General features: G+C 43.8%; 1 protein-coding gene and 1 non-coding gene across 2 annotated transcripts in view; both read right to left on the bottom strand.

Annotated features, from left to right (window-relative positions):
* The window catches only part of LOC135504578 (cadherin EGF LAG seven-pass G-type receptor 3-like), an 82,801-nt gene that overhangs the window by 29,930 nt on the left and 27,871 nt on the right, over positions 1-25,000 (bottom strand). Inside the window, 7 exon segments of the mRNA XM_064923287.1 lie at positions 321-446; positions 616-779; positions 1,656-1,880; positions 2,551-2,617; positions 2,620-2,652; positions 2,760-2,875; positions 22,449-22,671. Coding sequence (XP_064779359.1) covers positions 321-446; positions 616-779; positions 1,656-1,880; positions 2,551-2,617; positions 2,620-2,652; positions 2,760-2,875; positions 22,449-22,671 — 954 coding nt within the window.
* On the bottom strand, positions 1,935-2,004 carry trnap-ugg (transfer RNA proline (anticodon UGG)). Its single transcript has one exon. It is a non-coding gene; the product is annotated as a tRNA-Pro (tRNA).

Below are 25,000 nucleotides of genomic sequence, written 5' to 3'. Positions count from 1 at the left end.
GTTAATTCTCCTAACCTTCCTTCTAGGTTAATTCTCCTAACCTTCCTTCTAGGTTAATTATCCTAACCTGCTAGGTTAATTCTCCTAACCTTCCTTCTAGGTTAATTCTCCTAACCTGCTAGGTTAATTCTCCTAAACTTCCTTCTAGGTTAATTCTCCTAACCTGCTAGGTTAATTCTCCTAACCTGCTAGGTTAATTATCCTAACCTGCTAGGTTAATTCTCCTAACCTGCTAGGTTAATTCTCCTAACCTGCTAGGTTAATTCTCCTAATTAATTATCCTAACCTGCTAGGTTAATAAGTTTCAGTGTGTTTCTCACCATGGCTGCAGTCCTTCCCTCCAAAACCTAGGGGGCAGTCACATGAGAATGTCTCCCAACTCACTCGGCAAGTTCCTCCATTCTGACACGGGTTGGATTTACAGAAGGGTGACTTGGCACTGCAGCCTATCAGAACCGGAGAAGACAACCACGTTAAACAAGCTGCCTGTACATCAGAGGGGAATCCTAATTTCCACTTCAGTAGCATTTTCACTTCTGCAATGTGTGACGAAGTTGACACTTTAATGAGGTGAATGTTAGGAATGACCTCACAGTGTGGAACAACCATACAGACCGGGTAGGGTCCCGTTGTTAGCGATGTATCCAGCCAGGTCCAAAAGACTGTTGTCGATGTGGAGGTCTTTCATACAGCCGATAAACTCTCGGGTGTGGAACGGAAAATTATCTGGCGTGTTGGGCACTCCACCCAAAAACAAGGGACCGGTGAGATCCAGAGATCTGAGGAGGAGAAATGGAGAGAGAGAGAGAGAGAGAGAGAGAGAGGGGGGGGGAGAGAGGGAGAGATAGGGAGAGAGAGAGAGAGAGTGAGAGAGAGAGCGAGAGAGGGGGAGAGAGGGAGAGAGGGAGAGAGAGAGAGAGAGGGGGAGAGGGAAGAGAGGGAGAGAGGGAGAGAGAGAGACAGACAGACAGACAGACAGACAGACAGACAGACAGACAGACAGACAGACAGACAGACAGACAGATGGAAGCAAAGAGCACAGCATTATTAGTTGTTGCCCTTGTACTTTCCTCAGGACTTACAGAGCACAGCAGCAGTGATGTGGTGACTTGTCAAGTCTAGACAGGAAGAAGAGGCTTAAGTGGCAATGCTGAATGGTTCACCCTGACACTGACTTGCAAGTGACTGTAAGCATACAGTCACTTGCAAGTCAGTTTGAGACTGTTTGAGGTTGTGGACAGGTGTCTTTTATACTGATAACAAGTTCAAACAGGTGCCATTAATACAGGTAACGAGTGGAGGACAGAGGAACCTCTTAAAGAATAAGTTACAGGTCTGTGAGAGCCAGAAATATTGCTTGTTTGTAGGTGACCAAATACTTATTTTCCACCATAATTTGCAAATAAATTCATTAAAAATGATTTTCTGGATTTTTTTTCTCATTTTGTCTGTCATAGTTGAAGTGTACCTATGATGAAAATTACAGGCCTCTCTCATCTTTTTAAGTGGGAGAACTTGCACAATTGGTGGCTGACTAAATACTTTTTTGCCCCACTGTATGTGTGTGTGTGTGTCTGTGTGTCTGTGTGAGAGAGAGAGAGAGAGAGAGAGAGAGAGAGAGAGAGAGAGAGAGAGAGAGAGAGAGAGAGACTCACTTCTTGGAGCTGGTCTGCTTGCCCTGAGCAGCACAGCTGTAGTTGCCGAGCTGTGTTCCGAAGCGCAGCGACACGGCCGTGTCACAGTCATCCACACTGACCACCGCCACCTTCTCATCAGACGGACCCTGAGCCTCCCCGCTCACACTGCGCTTGGGCTGGGGCAAAAACAGGGACAGTGAAATATAAAAAAAATATAAAAAAATATATCCCATTTAGCAGACGCTTTTGTCCAAAGCGACTTACAAGTCGGCTGGGGCCACTACTTTTACATATGGGTGGTCCCAGCGGGAATCGAACCCACGACGCTTGGCGTTCCAAGCGCCATGCTCTACCGACTGAGCCACACACACACACAGAACACACACACACACACACACACACATACCCCAAAACACCCTGCTGTACTCTTGCTGCTTGTGCTGAAACAACAGAGAGATAGTGAAACACAGTACACAGACGAGTGTGTTGTCGGAGGTGGCTACGACGGCGCTGCAGGGGAGAGCAGCCTTTTCACCACCTCCTGACCAATGTTTTTATTTTATTTTCTGATCTTAACTTGTTTTGCATTCCTGTGTGTATTTATTCCTTGTGTTATTATTTGTTCTATTCTTTTTTCTACTTTTCTCTCGGCGCTGTTGGGAAGCGAGCGTTTCGCTGTATGTCTAGGCTCAGAAAGGATTTGATTTGATTTGAGAAAGGGGATGACAGCTTGACACACGAAGGAACGCGGCCACTGCGCCTGGTCTAAGATGGCGGGGGGGAGGGGGGGGACTCGCAGGGCTGACAGAGAGTGGAGAAGCAAAGAAAATGTAAACAAGTGCATGTGCAGCAGAGACACAGACACAAACACACACACACACACACACACCACACACACACACACACACCACACACACTGAGACTCACCTTGTTGTAGTAGTGGATGTGGACAGTGTGCCAGTTGCCATCGGCTACGCCCCAGGTAGGAAGGGGCTCACCTGAGTGGACGATTCACCTGGGGAAAGATAGGTCAGAGGTCACACTCAAAACCAGGGTTTCACCTACCATTATACAGGTTGGACACACACACACACACACACACACACACACACATACACCCACCTGTGGAGTACTTGAGCACCACTTGGCCCTCCAGGATCTCCAGAGCCAGGAAGTCGTGTTTCCTGCTGAAGCGCCCGTTGTAGAAGAGGAGGCCACTGTTCTCCAGGGTGGCGAAGCTGTAAAACACCACCGCCATGCCAGGGCGCTGTGAGTTAAAGACATCCCTCGCACATCCACCCCAGGAACCAGGCCAGACCCCAAACCAGACTTCTTGTCCACATGCATGGGTGAAATACTAGGTTTGTTATGTTAACAGGGATGATGTGGTGTCAGCCCCCCCCCCCCCCCCCCGGTGTTACGTACGGGCTATAAGCTCTACTACACTGTGCTCTACACGTGGTACCGTATAAGACTGTAAGTGTCACTCCACTGCAAATCTCTACTGCAAGGCTATATGAGTGTGTGCTAGAATATAGTAGTATATAATGGTAGTATATAATAGTAGTATATAATAGTCGTATATAATACTCGTATATAATAGTAGTATATAATAGTAGTATATGATAAAATATCCGTTCCAGTGGACCTCTCAGTCATAGGATTTAGTTACACCTGAGATCAGTACAAACAAGTATGAAAGTGTCCTCACTCGCTACTGTAAGTCGCTCTGGATAAGAGCGTCGCCTAAATGAATCCAATGTAAATCACATTTATGACCACTTCTCCCTAGCAACCACCCTTTGACCAATCAGAACACGCCAAGGGGCCAGGACAGGTCCCAAGTTGGGCCAAAACAACAGATGAAAGAAAGAGCAGGAATTGGAGAAAAGCTGCTAAAAAGACTGATGGAAAACACAGAGACAGAGAGAGAGAGAGTGATGAGAAAACAAAGAGACAGAGAGAGAGAGTGATGAGAAAACAAAGAGACAGAGAGAGAGTGATGAGAAAACAAAGAGACAGAGAGAGAGAGTGATGAGAAAACAAAGAGACAGAGAGAGAGTGATGAGAAAACAAAGAGACAGAGAGAGAGAGTGATGAGAAAACAAAAGAGACAGAGAGAGAGAGTGATGAGAAAACAAAGAGACAGAGAGAGAGAGTGATGAGAAAACAAAGAGACAGAGAGAGAGAGTGATGAGAAAACAAAGAGACAGAGAGAGAGTGATGAGAAAACAAAGAGACAGAGAGAGAGAGTGATGAGAAAACAAAGAGACAGAGAGAGAGAGTGATGAGAAAACAAAAGAGACAGAGAGAGAGAGTGATGAGAAAACAAAGAGACAGAGAGAGAGAGTGATGAGAAAACAAAGAGACAGAGAGAGAGCGATGAGAAAACAACGAGACAGAGAGAGAGAGAGTGATGAGAAAACAAAGAGACAGAGAGAGAGAGTGATGAGAAAACAAAGAGACACAGAGAGAGAGTGATGAGAAAACAAAGAGACAGAGAGAGAGAGTGATGAGAAAACAAAGAGACAGAGAGAGAGTGATGAGAAAACAAAGAGACATAGAGAGAGAGTGATGAGAAAACAAAGAGATAGAGAGAGAGAGAGTGATGAGAAAACAAAAGAGACAGAGAGAGAGAGTGATGAGAAACAAAGAGACAGAGAGAGAGTGATGAGAAAAACAAAGAGACAGAGAGAGAGTGATGAGAAAACAACGAGACAGAGAGAGAGAGAGAGTGATGAGAAAACAAAGAGACAGAGAGAGAGAGTGATGAGAAAACAAAGAGACAGAGAGAGAGAGTGATGAGAAAAACAAAGAGACAGAGAGAGAGAGTGATGAGAAAACAAAGAGACAGAGAGAGAGCGATGAGAAAACAACGAGACAGAGAGAGAGAGAGTGATGAGAAAACAAAGAGACAGAGAGAGAGAGTGATGAGAAAACAAAGAGACAGAGAGAGAGTGATGAGAAAACAAAGAGACATAGAGAGAGAGTGATGAGAAAACAAAGAGATAGAGAGAGAGAGAGTGATGAGAAAACAAAAGAGACAGAGAGAGAGAGTGATGAGAAAACAAAGAGACAGAGAGAGAGTGATGAGAAAACAAAGAGACAGAGAGAGAGTGATGAGAAAACAACGAGACAGAGACAGAGAGAGAGTGATGAGAAAACAAAGAGACAGAGATAGAAAGTGATGAGAAAACAATGAGACAGAGAGAGAGAGAGTGATGAGAAAACACAGACAGAGAGAGAGTGATGAGAAAACAAAGAGACAGAGAGAGAGTGATGATAAAACAAAGAAACAGAGATAGAGAGTGATGAGAAAACAATGAGACAGAGGAGAGTGATGAGAAAACAAAGAGACAGAGAGAGAGTGATGAGAAAACAAAGAGACAGAGAGAGAGTGATGAGAAAACAAAGAGACAGAGAGAGAGAGTGATGAGAAAAAAGTGAGCGACAGCAAGAGAGTGAAGAGAAAACAGAGAGAGAGAGTGATGAGAAAACAAAGAGACAGAGAGAGTGAGTGATGAGAAAACAAAGAGACAGAGAGAGAGTGATGAGAAAACAAAGAGACAGAGAGAGTGAGTGATGAGAAAACAAAGAGACAGAGAGAGAGAGTGATGAGAAAACAAAGAGACAGAGAGAGAGAGTGATGAGAAAACAAAGAGACAGAGAGAGAGAGTGATGACAAAACAAAGAGACGGAGAGAGAGTGATGAGAAAACAAAGAGACAGAGAGAGAGTGATGTGAAAACAAAGAGACAGAGAGAGAGAGTGATGAGAAAACAAAGAGACAGAGAGAGAGAGTGATGACAAAACAAAGAGACGGAGAGAGAGTGATGAGAAAACAAAGAGACAGAGAGAGAGAGTGATGTGAAAACAAAGAGACAGAGAGAGAGTGATGAGAAAACAAAGAGACAGAGAGAGAAAGTGATGAGAAAACAAAGAGAGAGAGAGAGAGAGAGAGTGATGAGAAAACAAAGAGACAGAGAGAGAGAGTGATGAGAAAACCAAGAGACAGAGAGAGAGAGTGATGAGAAAACAAAGAGACAGAGAGAGAGAGTGATGAGAAAAAACAAAGCGACAGATAGAGAGAGTGATGAGAAAACAAAGAGACAGAGAGAGAGAGTGATGAGAAAACAAAGAGACAGAGAGTGATGAGAAAACAAAGAGACAGAGAGAGAGTGATGAGAAAACAACGAGACAGAGAGAGAGAGAGAGTGATGAGAAAACAAAGAGACAGAGAGAGAGAGAGTGATGAGAAAACAAAGAGACAGAGAGAGAGAGTGATGAGAAAACACAGACAGAGAGAGAGTGATGAGAAAACAAAGAGACAGAGAGAGAGTGATGATAAAACAAAGAAACAGAGATAGAAAGTGATGAGAAAACAATGAGACAGAGGGAGAGTGATGAGAAAACAAAGAGACAGAGAGAGTGATGATAAAACAAAGAGACAGAGAGAGAGTGATGAGAAAACAAAGAGACAGAGGGAGAGTGATGAGAAAAACAAAGGACAGAGAGAGAGAGTGATGAGAAAAAGTGAGTGACAGCAAGAGAGTGAAGAGAAAACAGAGAGAGAGAGTGATGAGAAAACAAAGAGACAGAGAGAGAGAGAGAGTGATGAAAACAAAAAGACAGAGAGAGAGAGTGATGAGAAAACAAAGAGACAGAGAGAGAGATGAGAAAACAAAGAGACAGAGAGAGAGATAGTGATGAGAAACCAAAGAGACAGAGAGAGAGAGTGATGACAAAACAAAGAGACAGAGAGAGAGTGTGATGAGAAAAAAAGAGAGCGGCAGCAAGAGAGTGAAGAGAAAAGAAACAGACAGAGAGAGATTGATGAGAAAAGAAACATACAGATAGACTGAAGAGAAAAGAGAGAGAGAGGAAAAGAGAAAAGACAGACAGGGAGAAAGAGAGGGCTGAGAATAGAGACAGAGAGAAAGAGGAAGAGAAACGAGAAGAGAGAGAGAGATAGAGAGAGGGAAGAGAAGAGAGAGAGTGAGAGAGAGAGAGAGAGAGGGAAGAGAAGAGAGAGAGAGATTCTGTATGTGTGATGTCTACTGTTAATTTTTTTGTTGACCTTACTTGCTTTGGCAATGTTAACAAATGTTACCCATGCCAATAAAGCCCCTTGAATTGAATTGAATTGAATTGAGAGAGAGAGTGAAGAGAAAAGACAGACAGAGAGAGAGAGAGAGAGAGAGGGGGAAGAGAAAAAGAGAGAGAGAGAGAGTGAAGAGAAAAGACGAGAGAGAGTGAAGAGAAAAGACAGACAGAGGAGAGAGAGAGAGAGAGAGAGAGAGAGAGAGAGAGAGAGAGAGTGATGAGAAAACAAAAGAGACAGAGTGAGAGAGTGATGAGAAAACAAAGAGACAGAGAGAGAGAGTGATGAGAAAACAAAGAGACAGAGAGAGAGAGTGAAGAGAAAACAAAGAGACAGAGAGAGAGTGATGAGAAAACAAAGAGACAGAGAGAGAGGATGAGAAAACAAAGAGACAGAGAGAGAGAGTGAAGAGAAAACAAAGAGACAGAGAGAGAGTGATGAGAAAAACAAAGATACAGAGAGAGAGTGAGGAGAAAACAACGAGACAACAGAGAGAGTGATGAGAAAACACAGAGACAGAGAGAGAGAGAGTGATGACAAAACAAAGAGACAGAGAGAGAGAGTGATGAGAAAACAAAGAGACAGAGAGAGAGAGTGATGAGAAAACAAAGAGACAGAGAGAGAGAGTGATGAGAAAACAAAGAGACAGAGAGAGAGAGTGATGAGAAAACAAAGAGACAGAGACAGAGAGTGATGAGAAAACAAAGAGACAGAGAGAGAGTGATGAGAAACACAGAGACAGAGAGAGAGAGAGTGATGAGAAAACAAAGATACAGAGAGAGAGAGTGATGAGAAAACAAAGCGACAAAAGAGAGAGACAGTGATGAGAAAACAAAGAGACAGAGAGAGAGTGATGAGAAAACAAAGAGACAGAGAGAGAGAGTGAAGAGAAAACAAAGAGACAGAGAGAGAGTGATGAGAAAACAAAGATACAGAGAGAGAGTGAGGAGAAAACAAAGAGACAGAGAGAGAGTGAAGAGAAAACAAAGAGACAGAGAGAGTGATGAGAAAAAACACAGAGACAGAGAGAGAGAGAGTGATGACAAAACAAAGAGACAGAGAGAGAGAGTGAAGAGAAAACAAAGAGACAGAGAGAGTGATGAGAAAACACAGAGACAGAGAGAGAGAGAGTGATGACAAAACAAAGAGACAGAGAGAGTGGGATGAGAAAACAAAGAGACAGAGAGAGAGAGTGATGAGAAAACAAAGAGACAGAGAGAGAGAGAGTGATGAGAAAACAAAGAGACAGAGAGAGAGAGTGATGAGAAAACAAAGAGACAGAGACAGAGAGTGATGAGAAAACAAAGAGACAGAGAGAGAGTGATGAGAAAACACAGAGACAGAGAGAGAGAGAGTGATGAGAAAACAAAGATACAGAGAGAGAGAGTGATGAGAAAACAAAGAGACAAAGAGAGAGAGACAGTGATGAGAAAACAACGAGACAGAGAGAGAGAGAGAGTGATGAGAAAACAAAGAGACAGAGAGAGAGAGAGTGATGAGAAAACAAAGAGACAGAGAGAGAGAGTGATGAGAAAACACAGACAGAGAGAGAGTGATGAGAAAACAAAGAGACAGAGAGAGAGTGATGATAAAACAAAGAAACAGAGATAGAGAGTGATGAGAAAACAATGAGACAGAGGGAGAGTGATGAGAAAACAAAGAGACAGAGAGAGAGTGATGAGAAAACAAAGAGACAGAGGGAGAGTGATGAGAAAACAAAGGGACAGAGAGAGAGAGTGATGAGAAAAAAGTGAGCGACAGCAAGAGAGTGAAGAGAAAACAGAGAGAGAGAGAGTGATGAGAAAACAAAGAGACAGAGAGAGAGAGAGTGATGAGAAAACAAAAAAGACAGAGAGAGAGTGATGAGAAAACAAAGAGACAGAGAGAGTGAGTGATGAGAAAACAAAGAGACAGAGAGAGAGAGTGATGAGAAAACAAAGAGACAGAGAGAGAGAGTGATGAGAAAACAAAGAGACAGAGAGAGAGTGATGACAAAACAAAGAGACGGAGAGAGAGTGATGAGAAAACAAAGAGACAGAGAGAGAGTGATGTGAAAACAAAGAGACAGAGAGAGAGTGATGAGAAAACAAAGAGACAGAGAGAGAGTGATGACAAAACAAAGAGACGGAGAGAGAGTGATGAGAAAACAAAGAGACAGAGAGAGAGAGTGATGTGAAAACAAAGAGACAGAGAGAGAGTGATGAGAAAACAAAGAGACAGAGAGAAAGTGATGAGAAAACAAAGAGAGAGAGAGAGAGAGAGTGATGAGAAAACAAAGAGACAGAGAGAGAGAGTGATGAGAAAACCAAGAGACAGAGAGAGAGAGTGATGAGAAAACAAAGAGACAGAGAGAGAGAGTGATGAGAAAACAAAGCGACAGATAGAGAGAGTGATGAGAAAACAAAGAGACAGAGAGAGAGAGTGATGAGAAAACAAAGAGACAGAGAGAGAGTGATGAGAAAACAAAGAGACAGAGAGAGAGTGATGAGAAAACAACGAGACAGAGAGAGAGAGAGAGAGTGATGAGAAAACAAAGAGACAGAGAGAGAGAGTGATGAGAAAACAAAGAGACAGAGAGAGAGAGTGATGAGAAAACACAGACAGAGAGAGAGTGATGAGAAAACAAAGAGACAGAGAGAGAGTGATGATAAAACAAAGAAACAGAGATAGAAAGTGATGAGAAAAACAATGAGACAGAGGGAGAGTGATGAGAAAACAAAGAGACAGAGAGAGTGATGATAAAACAAAGAGACAGAGAGAGAGTGATGAGAAAACAAAGAGACAGAGGGAGAGTGATGAGAAAACAAAGGGACAGAGAGAGTGATGAGAAAAAAGTGAGTGACAGCAAGAGAGTGAAGAGAAAACAGAGAGAGAGAGTGATGAGAAAACAAAGAGACAGAGAGAGAGAGAGAGTGATGAGAAAACAAAAAGACAGAGAGAGAGTGATGAGAAAACAAAGAGACAGAGAGAGAGATGAGAAAACAAAGAGACAGAGAGAGAGAGAGTGATGAGAAACCAAAGAGACAGAGAGAGAGAGTGATGACAAAACAAAGAGACAGAGAGAGAGAGTGTGATGAGAAAAAAGAGAGCGGCAGCAAGAGAGTGAAGAGAAAAGAAACAGACAGAGAGAGATTGATGAGAAAAGAAACATACAGATAGACTGAAGAGAAAAGAGAGACAGATAGACTGAAGAGAAAAGAGAGAGAGAGGAAAGAGAAAAGACAGACAGGGAGAAAGAGAGGGCTGAGAATAGAGACAGAGAGAAAGAGGGAAGAGAAACGAGAAGAGAGAGAGAGATAGAGAGAGGGAAGAGAAGAGAGAGAGAGATTCTGTATGTGTGATGTCTACTGTTAATTTTTATTGTTGACCTTACTTGCTTTGGCAATGTTAACACATGTTACCCATGCCAATAAAGCCCCTTGAATTGAATTGAATTGAATTGAGAGAGAGAGAGAGAGAGTGAAGAGAAAAGACAGACAGAGAGAGAGAGAGAGAGAGGGAAGAGAAAAGAGAGAGACAGAGAGAGTGAAGAGAAAAGACGAGAGAGAGTGAAGAGAAAAGACAGACAGAGAGAGAGAGAGAGAGAGAGAGAGTGATGAGAAAACAAAGAGACAGAGAGAGAGAGTGATGAGAAAACAAAGAGACAGAGAGAGAGAGTGATGAGAAAACAAAGAGACAGAGAGAGAGAGTGAAGAGAAAACAAAGAGACAGAGAGAGAGTGATGAGAAAACAAAGAGACAGAGAGAGAGAGTGATGAGAAAACAAAGAGACAGAGAGAGAGAGTGAAGAGAAAACAAAGAGACAGAGAGAGAGTGATGAGAAAACAAAGATACAGAGAGAGAGTGAGGAGAAAACAAAGAGACAACAGAGAGAGTGATGAGAAAACACAGAGACAGAGAGAGAGAGAGTGATGACAAAACAAAGAGACAGAGAGAGAGTGATGAGAAAACAAAGAGACAGAGAGAGAGAGTGATGAGAAAACAAAGAGACAGAGAGAGAGTGATGAGAAAACAAAGAGACAGAGAGAGAGAGTGATGAGAAAACAAAGAGACAGAGACAGAGAGTGATGAGAAAACAAAGAGACAGAGAGAGAGTGATGAGAAAACACAGAGACAGAGAGAGAGAGAGTGATGAGAAAACAAAGATACAGAGAGAGAGAGTGATGAGAAAACAAAGCGACAAAAGAGAGAGACAGTGATGAGAAAACAAAGAGACAGAGAGAGAGATGAGAAAACAAAGAGACAGCGAGAGAGAGTGAAGAGAAAACAAAGAGACAGAGAGAGAGTGATGAGAAAACAAAGATACAGAGAGAGAGTGAGGAGAAAACAAAGAGACAGAGAGAGAGAGTGAAGAGAAAACAAAGAGACAGAGAGAGTGATGAGAAAACACAGAGACAGAGAGAGAGAGAGTGATGACAAAACAAAGAGACAGAGAGAGTGAAGAGAAACAAAGAGACAGAGAGAGTGATGAGAAAACACAGAGACAGAGAGAGAGTGATGACAAAACAAAGAGACAGAGAGAGAGAGTGATGAGAAAACAAAGAGACAGAGAGAGAGAGTGATGAGAAAACAAAGAGACAGAGAGAGAGAGTGATGAGAAAACAAAGAGACAGAGAGAGAGAGTGATGAGAAAACAAAGAGACAGAGACAGAGAGTGATGAGAAAACAAAGAGACAGAGAGAGAGTGATGAGAAAACACAGAGACAGAGAGAGAGTGATGAGAAAACAAAGATACAGAGAGAGAGAGTGATGAGAAAACAAAGAGACAAAGAGAGAGAGACAGTGATGAGAAAACAAAGAGACAGAGAGCGAGAGTGGTGAGAAAACAAAGAGACAGAGAGAGAGAGAGTGATGAGAAAACATAGAGACAGAGAGAGAGAGAGATGAGAGAAAACAAAGAGAGAGAGAGAGAGAGTGATGAGAAAACAAAGAGACAGAGAGAGAGAGAGTGATGAGAAAACATAGAGACAAAGAGAGAGAGAGTGATGAGAAAACAAAGAGACAGAGAGAGAGAGTGATGAGAAAACAAAGAGACAGAGAGAGAGAGTGATGAGAAAACAAAGAGACAGAGGGAGAGTGATGAGAAAACAAAGAGACAGAGAGAGAGAGAGTGATGAGAAAACAAAGAGACAGAGAGAGAGTGATGACAAAACAAAGAGACAGAGAGAGAGATAGTGATGAGAAACCAAAGAGACAGAGAGAGTGATGACAAAACAAAGAGACAGAGAGAGAGAGTGTGATGAGAAAAAAAGAGAGCGGCAGCAAGAGAGTGAAGAGAAAAGAAACAGACAGAGAGAGAGAGTGATGAGAAAACAAAGAGACAGAGAGAGAGCGATGAGAAAACAACGAGACAGAGAGAGAGAGTGATGAGAAAACAAAGAGACAGAGAGAGAGAGAGTGATGAGAAAGAGACAGAGACAGAGAGTGATGAGAAAACAAAGAGACAGAGAGAGAGAGTGATGAGAAAACAAAGAGACAGAGAGAGAGTGATGAGAAAACAAAGAGACATAGAGAGAGAGTGATGAGAAAACAAAGAGATAGAGAGAGAGAGAGTGATGAGAAAACAAAAGAGACAGAGAGAGAGAGTGATGAGAAAACAAAGAGACAGAGAGAGAGTGATGAGAAAACAAAGAGACAGAGAGAGAGTGATGAGAAAACAACGAGACAGAGAGAGAGAGAGTGATGAGAAAACAAAGAGACAGAGAGAGAGAGAGTGATGAGAAAACAAAGAGACAGAGAGAGAGAGTGATGAGAAAACACAGACAGAGAGAGAGTGATGAGAAAACAAAGAGACAGAGAGAGAGTGATGATAAAACAAAGAAACAGAGATAGAGAGTGATGAGAAAACAATGAGACAGAGGGAGAGTGATGAGAAAACAAAGAGACAGAGAGAGAGTGATGAGAAAACAAAGAGACAGAGGGAGAGTGATGAGAAAACAAAGGGACAGAGAGAGAGAGTGATGAGAAAAAAGTGAGCGACAGCAAGAGAGTGAAGAGAAAACAGAGAGAGAGAGTGATGAGAAAACAAAGAGACAGAGAGAGAGAGAGTGATGAGAAAACAAAAAGACAGAGAGAGTGTGATGAGAAAACAAAGAGACAGAGAGAGTGAGTGATGAGAAAACAAAGAGACAGAGAGAGAGAGTGATGAGAAAACAAAGAGACAGAGAGAGAGAGTGATGAGAAAACAAAGAGACAGAGAGAGAGAGTGATGACAAAACAAAGAGACGGAGAGAGAGTGATGAGAAAACAAAGAGACAGAGAGAGAGAGTGATGAGAAAACAAAGAGACAGAGAGAGAGAGTGATGAGAAAACAAAGAGACAGAGAGTGATGAGAAAACAAAGAGACGGAGAGAGAGTGATGAGAAAACAAAGAGACAGAGAGAGAGAGTGATGTGAAAACAAAGAGACAGAGAGAGAGTGATGAGAAAACAAAGAGACAGAGAGAGAAAGTGATGAGAAAACAAAGAGACAGAGAGAGAGAGAGTGATGAGAAAACAAAGAGACAGAGAGAGAGAGTGATGAGAAAACCAAGAGACAGAGAGAGAGAGTGATGAGAAAACAAAGAGACAGAGAGAGAGAGTGATGAGAAAACAAAGCGACAGATAGAGAGAGTGATGAGAAAACAAAGAGACAGAGAGAGAGAGTGATGAGAAAACAAAGAGACAGAGAGAGAGTGATGAGAAAACAAAGAGACAGAGAGAGAGTGATGAGAAAACAAAGAGACAGAGAGAGAGAGAGTGATGAGAAAACAAAGAGACAGAGAGAGAGAGAGTGATGAGAAAACAAAGAGACAGAGAGAGAGAGAGTGATGAGAAAGAGACACAGACAGAGAGTGATGAGAAAACAAAGAGACAGAGAGAGAGTGATGATAAAACAAAGAAACAGAGATAGAAAGTGATGAGAAAACAATGAGACAGAGGGAGAGTGATGAGAAAACAAAGAGACAGAGAGAGTGATGATAAAACAAAGAGACAGAGAGAGAGAGTGATGAGAAAACAAAGAGACAGAGGGAGAGTGATGAGAAAACAAAGGGACAGAGAGAGAGAGTGATGAGAAAAAAGTGATTGACAGCAAGAGAGTGAAGAGAAAACAGAGAGAGAGAGTGATGAGAAAACAAAGAGACAGAGAGAGAGAGAGAGTGATGAGAAAACAAAAAGACAGAGAGAGAGAGTGATGAGAAAACAAAGAGACAGAGAGAGAGAGATGAGAAAACAAAGAGACAGAGAGAGAGAGAGTGATGAGAAACCAAAGAGACAGAGAGAGAGAGTGATGACAAAACAAAGAGACAGAGAGAGAGTGTGATGAGAAAAAGAGAGCGGCAGCAAGAGAGTGAAAGAAAAGAAACAGACAGAGAGATTGATGAGAAAGAAACATACAGATAGACTGAAGAGAAAAGAGAGACAGATAGACTGAAGAGAAAAGAGAGAGAGAGGGAAGAGAAAAGACAGACAGGGAGAAAGAGAGGGAAGAGAAAAGAGACAGAGAGAAAGAGGGAAGAGAAACGAGAAGAGAGAGAGAGAGAGGGAAGAGAAGAGAGAGAGCGAGAGAGAGAGAGAGAGAGAGAGAGGGAAGAGAAGAGAGAGAGATTCTGTATGTGTGATGTCTACTGTTAATTTTTATTGTTGACCTTACTTGCTTTGGCAATGTTAACACATGTTACCCATGCCAATAAAGCCCTTGAATTGAATTGAATTGAATTGAGAGAGAGAGAGAGAGAGTGAAGAGAAAAGACAGACAGAGAGAGAGAGAGAGAGAGGGAAGAGAAAAGAGAGAGACAGAGAGAGTGAAGAGAAAAGACGAGAGAGAGTGAAGAGAAAAACAGACAGAGAGAGAGAGAGAGAGAGAGAGAGAGAGAGAGAGAGAGTGATGAGAAAACAAAGAGACAGAGTGAGAGAGTGATGAGAAAACAAAGAGACAGAGAGAGAGAGTGATGAGAAAACAAAGAGACAGAGAGAGAGAGTGAAGAGAAAACAAAGAGACAGAGAGAGAGTGATGAGAAAACAAAGAGACAGAGAGAGTGATGAGAAAACAAAGAGACAGAGAGAGAGAGTGAAGAGAAAACAAAGAGACAGAGAGAGAGTGATGAGAAAACAAAGATACAGAGAGAGTGAGGAGAAAACAACGAGACAACAGAGAGAGTGATGAGAAAACACAGAGACAGAGAGAGAGAGAGTGATGACAAAACAAAGAGACAGAGAGAGAGAGTGATGAGAAAACAAAGAGACAGAGAGAGTGATGAGAAAACAAAGAGACAGAGAGAGAGAGTGATGAGAAAACAAAGAGACAGAGAGAGAGAGTGATGAGAAAACAAAGAGACAGAGAGAGAGAGTGATGAGAAAACAAAGAGACAGAGAGAGAGTGATGAGAAAACACAGAGACAGAGAGAGAGAGAGTGATGAGAAAACAAAGATACAGAGAGAGAGAGTGATGAGAAAACAAAGAGACAAAGAGAGAGAGACAGTGATGAGAAAACAAAGAGACAGAGAGAGAGAGTGATGAGAAAACAAAGAGACAGAGAGAGAGAGTGAAGAGAAAACAAAGAGACAGAGAGAGAGAGAGTGATGAGAAAACAAAGATACAGAGAGAGAGTGAGGAGAAAACAAAGAGACAACAGAGAGAGTGATGAGAAAACACAGAGACAGAGAGAGAGAGAGTGATGACAAAACAAAGAGACAGAGAGAGAGAGTGATGAGAAAACAAAGAGACAGAGAGAGAGAGTGATGAGAAAACAAAGAGACAGAGAGAGAGAGAGTGATGAGAAAACAAAGAGACAGAGAGAGAGTGATGAGAAAACAAGAGACAGAGACAGAGAGTGATGAGAAAACAAAGAGACAGAGAGAGTGATGAGAAAACACAGAGACAGAGAGAGAGAGAGTGATGAGAAAACAAAGATACAGAGAGAGAGAGTGATGAGAAAACAAAGAGACAAAGAGAGAGAGACAGTGATGAGAAAACAAAGAGACAGAGAGCGAGAGTGGTGAGAAAACAAAGAGACAGAGAGAGAGAGAGTGATGAGAAAACATAGAGACAGAGAGAGAGAGAGATGAGAAAACAAAGAGAGAGAGAGAGAGAGTGATGAGAAAACAAAGAGACAGAGAGAGAGAGTGATGAGAAAACATAGAGACAAAGAGAGAGAGAGTGATGAGAAAACAAAGAGACAGAGAGAGAGAGTGATGAGAAAACAAAGAGACAGAGAGAGAGAGTGATGAGAAAACAAAGAGACAGAGGGAGAGTGATGAGAAAACAAAGAGACAGAGAGAGAGAGTGATGAGAAAACAAAGAGACAGAGAGAGAGAGTGATGACAAAACAAAAAGACAGAGAGAGAGAGAGTGTGATGAGAAAAAAAGAGAGCGGCAGCAAGAGAGTGAAGAGAAAAGAAACAGACAGAGAGAGAGTGATGAGAAAAGAAACAGACAGAGAGAGATTGATGAGAAAAGAAACAGACAGATAGACTGAAGAGAAAAGAGAGACAGATAGACTGAAGAGAAAAGAGAGAGAGAGGGAAGAGAAAAGACAGACAGGGAGAAAGAGAGGGAAGAGAAAAGAGACAGAGAGAAAGAGGGAAGAGAAACGAGAAGAGAGAGAGAGATAGAGAGGAGGTACAGAGAGAGAGAGAGAGAGGTCACAATCAGATGAGCTCCTGCATTTTTCAGCATTTTCTTTAAAAAAGATAGATTAGGAGTTAGATAAACTTGGATTTTTTTGTCAGGAACACATACTGGATTCTACCTCTACAACATAACCCCCACTTCAAATCAAAACTTAAAACCTACAACCTGATTTTGGACGGAATTACGGAATCACCTGGAAGGTTCACAACTACCAAGATTTATTTCTCTATACAGCAAATTCTCTGGAAAACAACAGAAACCTGAAAACCCCATCCAACCTGGAACTGAGTGAGTAATGCTTAGTCTGAAACTATATATTTAAAAGCCAAAAGCCAAGAAGAAAAATACACAACATTACTTTATAAGGACTGAATTCTAACATAATTCTGCCAAGCTTGATACAGCTTCAACTAGCACTGACGTTTCAAGTGAGAGGTGTCAAAGCCCATTAGCCCAACAATGGCAGGAGAGTCACACAGTCTACCCCAACCAAATGGAGAGGCCTTAGAGGCTCCTCCCGCTGTTCAGAGGTAATTAAAATACAGTACCCTTTGCATGTAAAGAATGATAAGTCAAGAAAAGATTACAAAATGAAGCTCCTTATGGAAAATCAAGAGACACTTTTTGCTGACTATTACAAAAATGGGAACATCAGCAACCTTATCTTCCACACAAACCATCCCCTGGCATGGCACAGTGCTATATTAGCACACTACCCCTTTGTTAAGAGAGGGGGTTAACGAGGGCTGGAAACTCAGAATACTTGATAACGAGGACTCTGAGTCAAGCAATATAAATATCTATAAGTCCGGAACAGTAATTGTACAGAATAACACCAAACAGTTTCAGCTGGACTTTCACCTAATCAAAGAATTAGCCCAGCAGGAGAAGCTCTCCCTTGATAAAGATACCCCCACACCGAGTGGGTCAGACCAGACCTCTTCACTATGTAACCCCACAGACGAGCAACCCCCAGCGGAGAGTCAACCTCCCAGCACAGATTACCACTCCCTCATTGAAATGAAAGACAAATTCACCCAGCTGGAGATAAGGCAGGTGGAGCTGGAACAGCAGGTGATCACACTTCAGTCAGCACAGACCCAGACAACAGCCCAGCAAAACAACAGCCCTTAACCAGACCAGGAGAGCTGGAGGTGGACAGAGACATATCTGCACTTTGGACAGTGGTGAGACAAATACAACAGGAGAAAGAGGAGCAGAACAGGCAACTAGAGGAGAGTATCAGACTGCTGGTGGAGGAGAGGTTGAGGGGGATGGAGGAGAAGGTGAGGGGATGGAGGAGAGGTTGAGGGGGATGGAGGAGAGGTTGAGGGGACGGCGTGTGACAGAGAACAACCCACTAGAGAGGTGGCCACCCCCACAGAGAAGCCAGCAGAACAGCCCACCTCAGCACCCAACAAAAATCTCGACATCACAGCAGAACAGACAAATGAAGAACCCCAAGCCCAGCGGCTCTCACCCCCCCTGAGCACCCCCCCTGTCAGCCACCCTGATAGCCCTTCTGACAACCCCCCCACTCCCACTGAGGACAAACACAAGACACAGATTGTACTACTGATGGACTCAAATGGGAAATATATAGAAGAAAAAACTTTTCCCAAACACAGTGTGTCTAAACTCTGGTGTCCAAACACCCAGAGCGCCATAGACCTTCTGTCTGAGGCCAAACTAGGCTCACCCAGCCACATAATAATACACACAGGCACAAACGACCTGAGGGCCCAGCAGAAAGAGTGGCCAGAGCACTGAAGGGAGTGATTGAAAAGGCTTCTTCTACTTTCCCCAACGCACAAGTGGTTATCTCCACCCTGCTACCACGAAAAGACTTCCACACTGCCACAATACAGCGGGTAAACGCAAGTATTTCCCGTGACTGTGCCTCAAAACCAAACGTTTTCCTGGCCCACCACTCCACCCTGGACTTGAACAGCCTCTATGACCAGGTCCACCTCTACAAGGCAGCAGTGCCCATCTTTGCCCGAACTCTAAAGGACATCGCTCCTCAAACGTATCCCCAACACTTCACACAGGAGCAACAGATCAATAGACACCCCACCCAGACCAGCGAGACACCCTCCCAGACCTGCAGGACCCCCCCTGGACCTACACATAGAGGACCCACGCCAAGAGGAATTACATCCAGACCACCGCACACCCAGACACATCCACACCCCTACCCCAACCAATCAACACCCCCACGTCAATCATGCCCACACCCCATTTAGGCCCCCTCAGATCAGACCTATGCCACTCCTGCCCACCCCATGCACCCCACCCCCGCAAAGAGGGCCTCAACATGGAAGCCACACATACGCCCAGGTAGTGAGCGGGCAAACAGTCCCAACCCCCACTCTCACACTCGCCCAAGCCAATGGCATGTACCAGATGCTCAGCAGGCTCTGCTCACACTTACTGGCCTGAGGCCAAACCACGACCAACAACATTGGACACTTTATGGAACAAAAAGCCTTTACTATTTCATCCTGGAATATCCAAGGCCTGAGGTCATCTGCCTTTGGCCTGAAGAGCAGAAACCCGGACTTCACCAAAGAAATCGGTAATACAGACATTGTCATCTTGCAAGAAACCTGGTATAGAGGAGACAGACCCACTGGATGCCCTCTAGGTTACAGAGAGCTGGTAGTCCCATCCACCAAACTACCAGGTGTGAAACAGGGAAGGGACTCAGGGGGTATGCTAATTTGGTATAGAGCAGACCTAACTCACTCCATTAAATTAATCAAAACAGGAACATTCTACATTTGGCTAGAAATTCAAAAGGAAATTATCCTAACAGAGAAAAATGTCCTCCTGTGTGCTACCTATATCCCCCCACTAGAATCCCCATATTTTAATGAAGACAGCTTCTCCATCCTGGGGGGAAATCAACCATTTCCAGGCCCAGGGACATGTACTAGTCTGTGGTGACCTAAATGCCAGAACCGGACAAGAACCTGACACCCTCAGCACACAGGGGGACAAACACCTGCCTGGAGGTGACAGCATCCCCTCCCCGTATGCCCCCTAGGCACAACTATGACAACATAACCAACAAAAACGGGTCACAACTCCTGCAGCTCTGTCGCACGCTGGGTATGTACATAGTCAATGGTAGGCTTCGAGGGGACTCCTATGGTAGGTACACCTATAGCTCATCTCTTGGCAGTAGTACTGTAGACTACTTTATCACTGACCTCAACCCAGAGTCTCTCAGAGCGTTCACAGTCAGCCCACTGACACCCCTATCAGACCACAGCAAAATCACAGTCTACCTAAACAGAGCAATACTCAATCATGAGGCATCAAAGCCAAAGGAACTGAGTAACATTAAGAAATGCTATAGATGGAAGGAATGCAGTTTGGAAACCTACCAAAAAACAATTAGGCAACAACAAATTCAATCCCTTTTAGACAATTTCCTGGGTAAAACGTTCCACTGCAATAGTGAAGGTGTAAACTTGGCAGTAGAAAATCTTAACAGTATATTTGACCTCTCAGCTTCCCTACCAAATCTAAAAATCTCAAATAGAAAACCGAAGAAAATTAACAACAATGACAAATGGTTTGATGAAGAATGCAAAATTCTAAGAAAGAAATTGAGAAACCTGTCCAACCAAAAACATAGAGACCCGGAAAACCTGAGTCTACGCCTTCACTATGGTGAATCACTAAAACAATACAGAAATACACTACGGAAAAAGAAGGAACAGCATGTCAGAAATCAGCTCAATGTAATTGAAGAATCCATAGACTCTAACCACTTCTGGGAAAATTGGAAAACACTAAACAAACAACAACACGAAGAATTATCTATCCAAAATGGAGATGTATGGGTAAACCACTTCTCCAATCTTTTTGGCTCTATAACAAAGAATAAAGAGCAAAAACATATACATGATCAAATACAGATCTTAGAATCAACTATTAAAGACTACCAGAACCCACTGGATTCTCCAATAACATTGAATGAGTTACAGGACAAAATAAAAACCCTCCAACCCAAAAAAGGCCTGTGGTGTTGATGGTATCCTCAATGAAATGATCAAATATACAGACAACAAATTCCAATTGGCTATACTAAAACTCTTTAACATCATCCTTAGCTCTGGCATCTTCCCCAATATTTGGAACCAAGGACTGATCACCCCAATCCACAAAAAATGGAGACAAATTTGACCCCAATAACTACCGTGGAATATGCGTCAACAGTAACCTTGGGAAAATCCTCTGCATTATCATTAACAGCAATGAAAACAATGTACTGAGCAAATGTCAAATTGGCTTTTTACCAAATTACCGTACAACAGACCATGTATTCACCCTGCACACCTAATTGACAACCAAACAAACCAAAACAAAGGCAAAGTCTTCTCATGCTTTGTTGATTTCAAAAAAGCCTTCGACTCAATTTGGCATGAGGGTCTGCTATACAAACTGTTGGAAAGTGGTGTTGGGGGTAAAACATACGACATCATAAAATCCATGTACACAAACAACAAGTGTGCGGTTAAAAAATTGGCAAAAAAACACACATTTCTTCACACAGGGTCGTGGGGTTAGACAGGGATGCAGCTTAAGCCCCACCCTCTTCAACATATATATCAACGAACTGGCGCGGGCACTAGAAAAGTCTGCAGCACCCGGCCTCACCCTACTAGAATCTGAAGTCAAATGTCTGCTGTTTGCTGATGATCTGGTGCTTCTGTCACCAACCAAGGAGGGCCTACAGCAGCACCTAGATCTTATGCACAGATTCTGTCAGACCTGGGCCCTGACAGTAAATCTCAGTAAGACCAAAATAATGGTGTTCCAAAAAAGGTCCAGTCACCAGGACCACAAATACAAATTCCATCTAGACACTGTTGCCCTAGAGCACACAAAAAACTATACATACCTTGGCCTAAACCTCAGCGCCACAGGTAACTTCCACAAAGCTGTGAACGATCTGAGAGACAAGGCAAGAAGGGCATTCTATGCCATCAAAAGGAACATAAATTTCAACATACCAATTAGGATTTGGCTAAAAATACTTGAATCAGTCATAGAGCCCATTGCCCTTTATGGTTGTGAGGTCTGGGGTCCGCTCACCAACCAAGACTTCACAAAATGGGACAAACACCAAATTGAGACTCTGCACGCAGAATTCTGCAAAAATATCCTCAGTGTACAACGTAGAACACCAAATAATGCATGCAGAGCAGAATTAGGCCGATACCCACTAATTATCAAAATCCAGAAAAAGAGCAGTTAAATTCTATAACCACCTAAAAGGAAGCGATTCCCAAACCTTCCACAACAAAGCCATCACCTACAGAGAGATGAACCTGGAGAAGAGTCCCCTAAAGCAAGCTGGTCCTGGGGCTCTGTTCACAAACACACCCTACAGAGCCCCATGACAGCAGCACAATTAGACCCAACCAAATCATGAGAAAACAAAAAGATAATTACTTGACACACTGGAAAGAATTAACAAAAAAACAGAGCAAACTAGAATGCTATTTGGCCCTACACAGAGAGTACACAGCGGCAGAATACCTGACCACTGTGACTGACCCAAAATTAAGGAAAGCTTTGACTATGTACAGACTCAGCGAGCATAGCCTTGCTATTGAGAAAGGCCGACGTAGGCAGACATGGCTCTCAAGAGAAGACAGGCTATGTGCTCACTGCCCACAAAATGAGGTGGAAACTGAGCTGCACTTCCTAACCTCCTGCCCAATGTATGACCATATTAGAGAGACATATTTCCCTCAGATTACACAGATCCACAAAGAATTCGAAAACAAATCCAATTTTGAAAAACTCCCATATCTACTGGGTGAAATTCCACAGTGTGCCATCAGAGCAGCAAGATTTGTGACCTGTTGCCACGAGAAAAGGGCAACCAGTGAAGAACACGCACCATTGTAAATACAACACATATCTATGCTTATTTATTTTATCTTGTGTCCTTTACCATTTGCACATTGTAAAAACACTGTATATATATATATATATATATATATATATATAATATGACATTTGTAATGGAGGGCGATGGGAGAAGAAAGAGAAAAAGAGAAAGATGTTGAGTCCTCACGTGAGAGAGATGGAGAGGTGGAATCTCTGGCGGAGGCCTCGGAACATGACAAAGGATTTGGGGGGGAAGGAGCGTGCGGGGACAGTGCAGTAGGGCCGCTCGCACCCTCCTGCGGGGCACTCACAGCGGAACCCCCCTCCAGACAGCTCCCTGCACGTCCCCCCATTCCGACACACCCCAGGGACACAGCGACCCTGACGCCTGTCCCACTCACACCGCTCGCCTGGGAAGGAGAGGGGGACACAGGTTACTATACATACAGACCATACACACAATACTGTACACTCCAGCCCCAATCAATGCAAATACAGAAACCTAAAGTATGCGTGGTCCACATAGTATCCTAACTATACGGACCATACAACAGGCATAAAAGCAAAAACAAAGGACAATAAGCACAAATACAACCTAATACGCGCGTAAACAGAACCAGTGAATACAACATCCCAGCTAGAGCCATAGACTGCTCCAGCCGTCCTCACTGACAATGAGCTGGTGCATGAACACAGTGTGGGGATGAGCTGCCTTCAACTGCAGACACACTGCTCCTCCAAGCCTGCTGAGGTCCATGGAGACATGCTGATCATGTTAAACCTGCAGGCTAGGCCTTTTGTACGGACGGGCCTGATGTTGTCTCGGGGTTGGCACAGTGTTTGTGTTCAGCGTCGAGGCACTACTGGGGTGAATGCAGCCACCGGCACTGGTTTAAAAAAAACAACCACGAGCCAGACAATTGTGCTTTGTGGCCGAGACTGCAGAGTGCCCTGTATGTTTCCTCACGCACGAATGGACACGCGCACAAACTGACTGACTGCACCCCCCGGTATGATGGGTAAGGCGTTAAAACATGCCAGGGTTCTGCACATAAAAGCATCAAGAGTTTAAACGGCTTTCACCCCTCTTTCCTCCCTCCCCCCCTCCTCCCTCGTTTCTATTCCCCCGGACCCCCAGGCAGCAGCACTCACTGCCAGCTGGTCCTGCCAAACACACACCAACACTACAAATCACCCCCAGGATACACACACACCCACACACCACCACCACCAAATTACATTATGTTTCTCTCGATCTTTCTCACACATGCACGCTCACACACACGTACACACACACGCACGCACACAGACACGCAAGCACACACACACTGATTTATTAATATTAAAATAAATAAACAGACATTAATAGTCATTAATTATTTGTCTGGTGAGACAGACAGACAGACAGACAGACAGACAGACAGACAGACAGACAGACAGACAGACAGACAGACAGACCAGAGCTAAGATCGGCTCTTTCATCCACCCCGGCAAAGAACGGAAGATTCTTTTCACTTTGCTGACCCTCCTATCATTCTCTACTGTACAAATCTGCACTCACTCAACACACTGACAGCCCACTCAAAAAACGATAGGGAGCAGAGATCAGCTCCTACATTCATGTTCTCCACAGACGTATAAAGAGTAATTACTGTACGATTGCTCTCCCTAAGGTGAACATATTGCACTTACGCTCTCCATTCTATCAGTGCCTCTCTAACTCGCTTTTCCACAGAAAAACTGAGCACTATTTCTGCTTTCTTCCCCCCTCTCCTCTCCCTCTTTTCTTCTCCCCACGCCCCAGTCCATCCTGACTTCCCCTCTTCCTCTTCATCCCTATTCCTGCACATCCGTAAAACAATCTTCCTATTGGCATCGATCCGTTTCTCCCGAGCTCTACTTCCCCCCCCTGTTCTATTCTTCGCTCCTCTCTTCCTCATTCTCTCTGTATATCTACTCTTCTCTCTCTCTCTCCAACTAATGCATTCACGCCCCTTCCTTCACAGGATGTTTTATTCATCAAAGCCGTCGCTCCCCCTACGGCTCCTCAACCTACCCCTTCTTTTGCTCCCACACATGGTACACAGAGGCAGTCTCTCTCTCACTACCTCCGTCCTTCTGTCTCCCTCTACCTCCTTCCCTCTCACTTTCTCCCTGTCTCTCTCTGCCTCCTTCCCTCTCACTTTCTCCCTGTCTCTCTCTGCCTCCTTCCCTCTCACTTTCTCCCTGTCTCTCTCTGCCTCCTTCCCTCTCACTTTCTCCCTGTCTCTCTCTGCCTCCCCCCATTTCTATACCTCCTTCCCTCTCCTTTCTCCCTGTCTGTCTCTGCCTCCTCCCCCATTTCTCTACCTCCTTCCCTCTCACTTTCTCCCTGTCTCTCTCTACCTCCTTCCCTCTCACTTTCTCCCTGTCTCTCTCTGCCTCCTTCCCTCTCACTTTCTCCCTGTCTCTCTCTGCCTCCCCCCCCATTTCTATACCTCCTTCCCTCTCACTTTCTCCCTGTCTCTCTCTGCCTCCTCCCCCCATTTCTCTACCTCCTTCCCTCTCACTTTCTCCCTGTCTCTCTCTGCCTCCTCCCCCATTTCTCTACCTCCCTGTCCCTCTCACTTTCTCCCTGTCTCTCTCTGCCTCCCCCCATTTCTCTACCTCCTTCCCTCTCACTTTCTCCCTGTCTCTCTCTGCCTCCTCCCCCCCATTTCTCTACCTCCTTCCCTCTCACTTTCTCCCTGTCTCCCTCTA

Source organism: Oncorhynchus masou, chromosome 18 (genome assembly GCF_036934945.1).
Source record: "Oncorhynchus masou masou isolate Uvic2021 chromosome 18, UVic_Omas_1.1, whole genome shotgun sequence".
NCBI lineage: Eukaryota > Metazoa > Chordata > Actinopteri > Salmoniformes > Salmonidae > Oncorhynchus > Oncorhynchus masou.
The sequence above is the reverse complement of the archived record's forward strand: the minus strand, read 5'-3'. Positions and strand labels throughout refer to the sequence as shown.